Below are 11,533 nucleotides of genomic sequence, written 5' to 3'. Positions count from 1 at the left end.
GGAGAATGGAAGACGCTGTCTAGATTGTAAAATTACTGAATAAACAGGTCTTACAACTGATTCTTCTGTTACTGAATCCGCCAACGCATCCAGGAACCTACCGTGACCATCCTGCACACAGTACGGGCATCAGCTCTTATGGTATTAATTGTCCATCAGATAAATTCTTTTCCAGATGTGTACACAAAAGAATATATTTAGTTTGTAGAAACCAAACTGTTTTATTCTGCACAACAACAATATATGTCATAAATATAAAAATTATCTATAAAAATATAAAAAATTACAAAATATATAATACAAAAATATCATTTATGGTTCAATGAGAATTATATGCAATTAAAAATATTTCAGAAATATGTTTACATGTAATTCTCATTTTGATCACAAGTATGAAATACTGATGGATCTAGATATAAATATTATCTTCTTTTGTCCTCTTCAGCCAATGATCAAAATGATTGTTGTAATGTTCAACTGTTGTTTCATTTTCTCCGCTGTTTCCAACCAATCAGGTACCTGCATAAAATGAACCACATTATTAATTTCTTTTTAAAGTGGAAGACTCAGGAAAAGCAAATTGTTCTTGCAGGTCAGTGCAAGCAGCCAACAATAGAACAATGTTTGCATCTCTTCCTTATAAAACATAAAAATAACATAAAAAATAAGTACACAACAAGAATGGTAAAAATTGATGAGTCTGCGTACACTGAGAGGATATGTAACTATACAGAGTGATCATTATTAATGTTCAAAAATCCCCAAAGTGATGTAGATGATGCTGAGACAAATAATTTAATACAAGACACAGTGGGCTGCAAATGTCGGGAAATACCCCAGAAGTGGATGTCACCAGATGACATACCTCACCGCATGTGCAACGGTTGGGCTTGTCAATCCTAATCTCGCTATTAGGACAGTGAAACACATCGCTCCGCTAGACTACGCCATTTTCATGAATGTGTACCAATTCATCATAGTCTACCAATACAGCAAGCACTACAATACCACATCAGATAAATCAAGAACAAATGCAGAATACCTTAATAAGCAGTGAGTAGCACTGTCCCTGCCAGCAAGGATAGGATCAACAAGCCCAACTGCTGCATGTGTGATGAGGTTCACCATCTGGTGACATCAAATGTTCCACATTTATAATCCACTACTGGGGTATTCCTTGATATTTGCAGCCCCATGTGTCTTATTTTAAATTACTTGTCTTAGCGTCCCCCACATCATTTTGGGGTTTTTAAACATTTATAAGAATCATCCTGTAGAATGATTACAAAAGTACAATAAACAGACGATAGAGCTCTCTCTACAAGTATAACAGTATGAGAAAGTTCTCTTGGGACTGGTTAAATGTGACTCTGAACAAGATTAATGAGCCTCTAGAGACAACTTGATCTACAGATGTTGCAAATGATTCTCAATAGATCAACAGTGCATCAGTGTTAACATTCATTCTGATCATTCTCATTTTTCTTCTGTGACAGATCTGGGGGTTACATTATCATAGGAGTGGCCCAGCTTACTGCTGATGATCCAATGACAGATGCGCTTTCTGCACACAAGAAACGTGTTGCTGGAAGAGTGAGCTGTTATTTTGTTCCTTTGTTGAAGAAAGGCAAGTGAAGTCTGAATGAACATATACTGTACTATCTTGAATGCAGTAAAAATGCAATCCTATCAAAGTACCCAATAATTCCAATTAAAAATGTTGTCACATACCACTCTAAGCAAGTCAGAGAGTGTACACAAAATTTCAAACTATTCTAAATTAAAGGTGTCTACATCATCCAAACTTGAATGCACTATATTAAAGCTTAACAAAGTTTAGTTGTTTTAAATTTATAAACCTTCTTTTACAAACTCTAAAGGAATAAAACGGGTCATGTAAAATCTACTATGCATACCATTATTGTTTCCATGTTAAATTATGCATCTAGTGGCAAAAATTTGTATCACATCCCGATTACTGTGTGGAGTTTTCTCAAATAATGCAAAGTGCATACTTGGGTAAAAAACTCATGTCATTATAATCAGCACTCTGTACAGCCAGTTCTGGCATCAGTTATACTGAATGTTGATATTCCACTAAAACTACATTGATTTTAACATAAAACTTTTCCATATATAAATACATCTTTTTCAGCCCTTATATTTATAAATAACCACTGAAAATGACTGTACAGCAGCAAATATTTCACCAAAATTCAGTATCCTCAAAAATTCACATAATTTGCTACATGCTTGTGACACATGACTAATGTCATTGAAAAGTATGATCAAACCATTAAACAAAGCATGTTTGCAATGAAAAAATTGTCCTGTGGAGAACAAATAAGGAGATCACTATAAAAAACTCATAAATTATAACACAAAAGTATTTGTAAAACTTCTGTTGTCCCCTGTTCTTAACTCACTTGTTGTTTGGAGTCTTAATGATAAGCTGAATTTACTGTGTGTATCTAATGATGAGGTATTGAATAGAATTGGAGAGAAGAGAAATCTGTGGTTCAACTTGACTAGAAGAAGGGATCGGTTGGTAGGGCATATTCTGAGGCATCAAGGGATCACCAGTTTAGTATTGGCGGGCAGCGTGGAGGGTAAAAATCATAGAGGGAGACCAAGAGATGAATACACTAAACAGATTCAGAAGGATGTAGGTTGCAGTAGGTACTGGGAGATGAAGAACCTTGCACAGGATAAGAGTAGCATGGAGAGCTGCATCAAACAAGTCTCTGGACTGAAGACCACCACAACAACAACAACAACAACATCTAATATGCAGTTGTAAGCAGTCTTGGACACTAGTATCACTGCACAGGATGAGATCTGATTATTATGTTGGATCTTCAGAGTAACCTTAGGGGTTTTTACTCCACCACTAAAATATTAATATCTACCACATCTAGTCAATAAAGCATTTCTTTTCCTTGATTCTATAATGGCCTTGTTACTTGTTGCCAATTATGGCAGAAAAGCTGTACAGACTAAAAAGTGGCAACTCACAAGCAGTCAACAGACAGAAATCAGCATTCAGATGATCAAAAGTGGCAGTTCATTAGAGTCAGCACAAACAAACTATTTGACTAAACTTGTGAGCACCTGCCATCAGCCATACACGTTCGTAAGTGCACTACATCTGCGTTGTATATGATGGCCTGCTGACTCATAACAACTGCAGCCTTTGTCAATGCACAGTCATTAAAAGGTAAAACTGTACTACTAAATACAATCTGGTATACCCCATTATACATCAGAAAAACAGATGTTTAATACCTTGACAACTCTCATTTTGAAATCCGGCCACATCCCACCAAATATGAGATGTAGGAATCCTATCAAACTTTTAACTTAATCGGTTGTAACTTAGTTCACTCATTTACAATAACACAACCAGTAACACATATGAAATAATTATATGTGGTGTGCACTGAGAAGGGGTCAAAGCCTGTTTTGAGGGTCTAGTCTTCTAACAGGCCTAGAATCAACTGTAACTCATGAGCTTTGACATTAAAGTTGGTGGAGTAACTAAATGAGTATAAAATCGTCCTCATATAATGAACTGTAGCTGTGCATGTGGTGCTATTTATTTGTTTTCACATGTATAGTCACATTCACATAACTTTTCTGAATACATCTCGCCCCAGTATACCTTCAACAAAGAACTGGAAAATTTGCTGTTGAAGGAAGAGCTGTAATAAATCTGGCAGCTGTCCATAGAACCTCTATTTATGGAATTATCACAGAATGATATTTTCAGGAAAGCCATCTGCAAGCCAAGTTATTAAGACGTCGTCCGATTTTTCATTTGGAGCATGAAACAACTCTCAGCAGCAATTAATTGCTCCTAATAATAGCTTTCCTGCATAAAATGTCTGTGGTGTGCTATGATAACATCTTGTTCAGGCTGAATCCTTCTGTGGCTCAAAAAGTGGTACCACAAGCATTCCTCTCTGATTACCTAGTTACTGTTCTTGAACCAAATTTGGTCATATCTCGTTGTCCCCATTGCACTTAAAGTAGCTCCTTCATTGGGGAAGAAAAATTCAGTCTATGAACAAAAAACATATTTCAAGATCAGATTTTTAAAGACTTTCTCATTTCTGCAATGAGGCAAATTTTGTGATTACCTATTTCCTATTATAACTGGTGAACTATTCTTTTGTAAAGGCAAGCCAAGGGATTAATTACTGTTAGGAAAGAATTTTTTTGTTATTGTAAATAGCTTAATTTTGTCTGATTGAAACTGAAATTAAAGAACGGTATTGCATCCCATATTATAAACCATTCACGATTGTAAGGTCTAGCTGGGCACTATCTATATACAACAGATTTTAGCTATAGTTGGAGACAGTAACCACTTATGGTACTGCTTTTGCTGTCCCTGTCTGGATGGAAATTTTAAATGTGAAGATAAATTTTCCTGGTTTTGGAAAGTTCACCAGACATACATACTTTTTGCCATTGGTTTCTCAAAATAATGATAATTTGTAACAGAATCAATTATTTTTGTAAAAGTGGAAAATAATTAATTATTTACAAGTTGTGTGGCATCTTCAGTCCGAGTGAGATGAGCAGATTCCACCTTATTTGTCAATATAATTTTTATACGTATAAAGAAAGAAATAATATTACAAGGAAGGAAAGATACTACAAAATCCACCGTGAAACACAATGAATGCTAAGATAGGAGAAAAGGGAACATTACAATAATATGATAAGAGAACCAGAGTCCAATTTCAATCATCACAGAGCAAGACAGTTGAATCAAAATTTTAAAAAAAATCTTTAGGGCAATTCACTGAAAGAGAACAGATTATAAAGGATCAGCACAGGAAAACACTAACCAACAGAGTGACATACAAGAAGATGGAAAACATACTTTTCACAACTACTCTACTATGTCGGGCCCTGGTGGTCTAGTGGTAAAGTGTCTGACCGGAAACCAAAAGGGCACGTGATCGATTCCTGGTCGGACCTCGGAGTTTTCAGTCTTCGATTTAACCTAGCCTTTACCTTTCGATGGTGTCAAGGATTGCCAGGAACAACACACAGTTCAGATTCCACATTAAACTGTAGGACCCCTTTCCCTGATCGGACAACTGAGGTAGGTTAGGGGCATGCAAGTCAACAAAGTGACGTCCAATTGAAAGACTTGCAGCAGGCCAGTGTCCCACACAAAATTATAATTATTGTAACTACTTTATTGTAATGATTGACAGTCTTACTTTAAATGTGAAGAACCAGGTACGGCTTATGTACAAGTCACCACCCCAATAGTTAATGAAGTACAGCAAGTAATAAAGAATAACAATACTTGTGAAGACCAGATATGTATTGAGTTATTTACAATTTGGAAAACAGAAACCACACCTGAAGCCTGGAAAAGTGCAGGTGTACGTCCCATATTTAAGAAGAATGAATCCCTCGTGTTCAATAACTACAGAGCAACTGCTTTACTGGGTGCCACTTATAAAATCCTACAGATTTTCCTATTAACCAGGCTGATCCCCATAACTGAAGGACTAATTTAGGACTACCAATGCAGTTTCTGCAGAAAAACGTGATCCAGTCACATTAACGTGACCACCACCTATGTTCAATGTCAATGTGCAATAACAACAGTCCAACATCAGGTGGCAGAACTAGCATTGGAGGATATATAAAGCATGTCGGGGGACGTGGAAAACAGTGCAGTAATTGTTGTAACGTGGGGAGTGGCAGCTGGCCTTTTCAGATGAATTATATTTTAAGCTCCATCAGACAGATGGCTATTGGTGTGTACAGTGTGAAATGTGCAAAATCAGAAACCCTGCAACAATCATCAGAAGGAGGGGGGAGCATTATGGTCTAGGGAATGTTTTCGTGGCATTCCCTGGATGATCGTAAGTACAAATCTATCCTCGGGGACCGTGTCCACCTCTACATGCAATTTGTTTCCCCTCGGCACAATGGCATCTACCAGCAGAACAATGCAATGTGTCTCACATTTCACAGTGTACATACATAGTTTGAAGAGCACCAGGATGAGTTTACCATGCTCCCCTGGCATTTACACCCAATCAAGAATCTGTGTGAACACTACAAGCAGGCTGTATGTGCCACGGATCCTCAACTGAGAAACTTAGTGCAACTGGCCTCGGCACTAGAGTTCGCGTGGCTCACATCTCTGTTAACACCTTCCAGAACGTCACTGACTCTCTTCCTGCACATCTTGCAGTCGGTTCTGCTGCAAAAGGTAGTTAATTCCAGCTTTTGACAAGTGGTCACGTTAATGTGACTGGAAAGTGTAGATCTTTACTACATCATTTATTCACTCCAAGACAAATAACTGAGAAGATGTAGGAAATGAGTGTAGGTGTTCACATTTTCAAAAAGACCCATCATGGCATACATTGACAGACAGTCCTAAATATAACAAAGGAATCTGAAATACTCTCAAAGTTGATCAGATTAGTTAAAATGTGTATAGAATACATTTTATATCGTATAAAGACACCTGTAGGAGAACCTGCAAATTTTAGTGTGTACACTGGACTGAGGCATGGAGATGCCAATTCACCTATTTTATTTAACCTCATCACAGAGACAATAGATTGAGAATTTATTAAAATTAATCCACAAGGGACCCACCTGCAGGGTTAACAGTACTAAATTGGCTATGCAGATGATGTATCATTAACATGTGGTTCCAAAACAGAATTAATCTGAATTATGCAAAATTATTATAAAATTGCTGAGAAAACAGTATTAGACATTAATGAAGAAAAGACAGAATATCTGATTATAACCAAGAAAATCTGAAGTGTTGCACCTTTGGCTGTAGATGTATTCACTTCAAGACATTTAGCTGTTTCAAGTACTTGGGAAATGTTTTTACTAACAACAATAGGACAGATATAGAGATAGATACCTGTCTAGCAATAATGAGTAAGATACTTTTCAGTTTTATCAATATCTTAAGGAAAATATTACTTAATAGCAACTTCAAAATTCACTTGCACAAACTGACTATTATACCAACAACATTTTATATGGATGTGAAGTATTAATATTTAGAAACAAAGATGAAGAAAAAATATTAATATTCAAAAGAAAAATATTAATGAATTTTTTTAGATCTGAATGTGATGACAAAAACATGGAATGGAGGATAAGAAAAAATGAAGAACTTCGATGGAGAATTGACTATCTAAAACAGCATTTTGCAGGACAATATGAGAAAAATTTTTAGACCTGAATGTGATGAAAATAACATGGAAACAAGCACTGAAAACTCTATGTAGAAATATCAACAATATAAGAAAAAATAAATTGCTACTTACTGTAAAGAAGACACGTTAAGTAGTTGTAGACAGGCACAATTAAAAGCTTTTGGCCACAGCCTTCATCAGCAAAGGGGAAACGTACACCATTCATACACACAATCAAGCACACCTCATGCGCACATTACTGTCAGTGCAGGCAGAACTGTACCAAATCTACATAATTACATTACCAAACACACTGTGTCTTGCATTGTATTGTGATGTTATCTGTAGGCTTATTTTCTGTCTGTCAATGGCTGTTTTTTTTTTATTTATTTTAGAAAGACCTATTCCGTGTAATATTGCCCACCTTCACATCTGTTAAACATTACAAATTGATTACAATTGGGTTCTAATCCTGTGACTGCAATATTATGAAACTAAAAATTTTTCTCTCTATTTTTAATATAAAAGTTTTATATTGTACCCTATCTCACTGATACAGAGTAACCAGTCTAAATAGAACTATCAGTTCGCTTTCACGTACTAATGCCATACTCGCATCCTGTAGCTTTATATTAAAATTTTAAAAGAAATTTGATTGGTGCAAAACATCTTGAGCTTTAAAGAGTGCCCTCTAATATAAAATGATACCATGCAAGTATGGTTCTAGTATATGACTGTGAACTGATAGTGCTGTTAAGACGGGTTACTATGTAATTACAAAATATGTAAATTCAAAATTAAAAACCAATTGTAATTTATTGTTATTTTTGTATACATTTGTAGATAGCTGACATTGCCTGAAACAGGTCTTTTTGAAAATTAAAAATAAATAAATAAATAAATAAAAGTAAAAAATAAAAACAGCAATTGACATAAAGAAGGACTGCAAGTGACTCCCTATGACCAATATATCCAGTTTTTATTAGCTATGAATGTTCCACATTATGTGATTTTTGTAGCTCATGGGCTCAGGCTCTCTGGTTTATGATAGACTGTTTCATGAAAAACTTATCATACTAATCTCCACAGTCACCCTATACTTGGTATATGGCTGCCTATTAAGCAACCTTGAAGATTTGGGGATGGGTAAATTTATGATACATTGAACCATTTGCAGGATAATATTCTCAAATGCAGTTAACACACTATACAGCATTCTAGTGGTATGCAAATATGCAATGTATGTTTATGCCTTCAACAACATTTACTAAGCTGAAATTGATGATTCCTTGAAGCAATGATGTCACAGTGGTCTTATTTTGGCAGTGACGAGGCGATTTCATATGCACATGATGACCCTTTTCCAAACACTTGTGGTCTCACACAGTAGCTTTTAGTGGAAGTCAACAAGCTGCGCGCGCGCGCACACACGCACACACACACACGCACACACACACACACACACACACACACACACACACATAAGGAAAACATACTTTTGATGAAAAGTGCTAAAGCAGATATGATAAAAACTATGGTGATATAAATCCTTCCAAACCTATGGAAGTTTCAACAGGCACTGGTGCCAACCTCCAACTTCAGCCATCCCACATCACTGCCCTAGTACCCAAGGAAAGCTAATAAAGGCTGCCTGTAGCAGGAAATTAGCCTTCTTACTTTGAAAGTATCATCTTTGCAACTATTCCATTAACTGACCGTCCTTGTTTACCTTGCACTGTGATATTTTTGCCAGACTTTGCTTCTTCCCTTCACTTTTCTGAACTTTAGTGTCATGCAATTCTATATTGTTATTACATCCTGTTTAACTGTGTGTACTAGTATCTGCCTAACAGTGTCACGTTCCACTGTTTGTGCCTTTTCCAACTGTGCCCAGAGTACAACTTCAATTCAGTATCCATTAAAGCAAACCATGTCTTGTTTAAATAAACACTGTCTCACATCATGGCAAAAGCATTTATGCTGTCCATGACATCTGCAACAGGTAGCAACTGAAAAAGAATATCTGAAATACACACAGCTAAATATACCAACCTAAGAGTCAGATCTTGAGCACAGCTTGTCATTACAACCTTTTGCATCTCAAACAGTTGTCACATTCCAAAGTTCGCACATTCGGTAAAATTCACCTTCATGATCCTCCTTTAAAAATGCTCGGAAACCTGTGAACAGAAATTAATTCTGAGTATGTATAAAGTTACGCTGTACAGTGGTGGAGAGGAGAGGAAAATGGAGGCAGGGGAAAGGTAAAAGAGGGTAGTTAGAGGGAGGGGGGTAGAAGGGGGAGCCACTGTTGTGGTTTTATAGTTGAGATACACCCACCATCAACTACGACACATCTCTTCTACATGGTGTGCAGTTGCCTTTCATTATACCATTGTTAGTATTCAATTAACAATTTTCTGTTAATATATTAATATTTATATCTAAAAACAAAGATGATGTGACTTACCAAATGAAAGCGCTGGCAGGTCGACAGACACACAAACATACACACAAAATTCAAGCTTTCGCAACAAACTGTTGCCTCATCAGGAAAGAGGGAAGAAGAGGGAAAGACGAAAGGATGTGGGTTTTAAGGGAGAGGGTAAGGAGTCATTCCAATCCCGGGAGCGGAAAGACTTACCTTAGGTATCTTCATATTTTGAGAAAAAAAGAAAGCAACAATATCAGTAAAATAAGTACAATCATGCACCACAGCCGGGCATAATGATGTTAAAAAAAAATTGTAAAAGTTGCATGTATATTCAGTTTTTGTGACAAATGTTGTGGTAATAGCCTAAAAATTAATATAAATCAAACATAATAATGCATAAATATTAAATAAAAGCAGGTGCATGGCTAAGCTGAATTAAGGTACGGGGTGTTCAAAAAGTCTCTCCGCAGTGCCATATGATTGTTAGCTACACGTGCCATATAATTACAGGAATTGAACTGTGTATTCAACAACAGGGGCCACACTTTCAGCATTTAATGTGAAAATTTGCAAGTAAAAATGAATATTCAATAAATGAATAACTTGTACTTCACTGAGTTTCATTTCGGTATCTTCAATGCGGCATACAGCACGCGCAGCTAACAATCATACGGCACTGTGGAGAGACTTTTTGAAAAACCCGTATTTTATTCACATTATGAAACAGATCACAGAAAATATAGAAACATTAAGAATTTTTTTTCAGAATTCACAGTGTTATACACACATAAAAATATTTACCTAAGAAATATGGATTTAATTCCTTTGACCGTAAGAAAATATCTTTCAGTTGCAGTAGGAGCTTTTTCACATTACTTTCAGTCTTGTATTCTTTCACAACAGAGATAAATTTCTGATAATTTTCAGTATCAAGTGCACCTTTTACCTGAAAATATTTAACAAGTGTTAATTAAAGGAACTAAACTTAATAGATGGTTATAGACTTAACTGTATAATTGTCTAAAATGGGGGAAGGGGGCGCAGAGAGGGAGATGGAGAGGGAGGTGAGAATGGGCATATGGTGACAAAATAGGACTGTGAAACAACTCTGTTCTGAAACAACTTGATAATTTGCTGTTGAACCATTAAAGGTAGTTGTAATGTTTAATAAATATTAAGACAAATATAAATATCTTACCTTCTTTACATAGTTTGTAATATCATCCAGTTTGTCTGTGCCAGATTTCCTAGGTGCAGCTCCTGAAGAGGAACTGTATTGAGACACCTCTTTCAACCTGTTACTAGAAAGAGGCAAGGGGACTGCATTTTCTGAAGTGATTTGATTTGATTCAGACAGCACATATGTGAAAGGTGCCATCTTCATCTTCTTCTTTTTGGCTGGTGGAGGTTGTGAACAGCTCCCTTTAATATCAATAGTACCTCTGTTCTTGGAGACACTGTCAGGCATTTCATTCAGCAAATTAATGCATGTAGTATGGGGTTCAAGAGCATCCAAAAGGCTTCCATTTGTGAAAGGATTGTTACTCATTGCTGGACTCTGAGTAGTGGAGGCACTAGTTGTATATTCATTCATTGACCATGAAGTCGCATTATGATCTGATGATTTATGACTGTCTTCCTTGGTGTTTATTAAACGACCGATTGCTGTTCCAAATGATGCTGGTACAGGTGGTAAAGAAACATCTGAAATACTTAACACAGATGCTGATGGAAACTGCAAAGCAAAATACCACAGTCCATTACAATAAACTAATAAGCACAATAAAAAATCATATACTTGGCCAACAGCTTGACAAGCACAAGTTCAAGTACAAATACAAGTACAAGAACAAGTACATTTACACCTACATCTACATACATATTCTGCAAGCCACTG

The 11,533-nt window shown here is 36.2% G+C and overlaps 1 protein-coding gene across 1 annotated transcript in view; it reads right to left on the bottom strand.

Annotated features, from left to right (window-relative positions):
• Positions 1-232: 232 nt before the first annotated feature.
• The window catches only part of LOC126252046 (regulator of telomere elongation helicase 1 homolog), a 122,749-nt gene continuing 111,448 nt past the window's right edge, over positions 233-11,533 (bottom strand). The window contains exons 13-16 of the mRNA XM_049952841.1: positions 10,835-11,371; positions 10,438-10,582; positions 9,255-9,382; positions 233-519 (exon numbers count right to left, since the gene is read on the bottom strand). Of these exons, the coding sequence (XP_049808798.1) occupies positions 9,303-9,382; positions 10,438-10,582; positions 10,835-11,371 (762 nt within the window). The 3' untranslated portion in view covers positions 233-519; positions 9,255-9,302. The remainder of the gene's footprint in view (positions 520-9,254; positions 9,383-10,437; positions 10,583-10,834; positions 11,372-11,533) is intronic.

The sequence above is a fragment of the Schistocerca nitens genome, chromosome 4 (assembly GCF_023898315.1).
Source record: "Schistocerca nitens isolate TAMUIC-IGC-003100 chromosome 4, iqSchNite1.1, whole genome shotgun sequence".
In the NCBI taxonomy this organism is placed as follows: domain Eukaryota; kingdom Metazoa; phylum Arthropoda; class Insecta; order Orthoptera; family Acrididae; genus Schistocerca; species Schistocerca nitens.
This window is presented reverse-complemented; position numbering and strand designations above follow the sequence as displayed.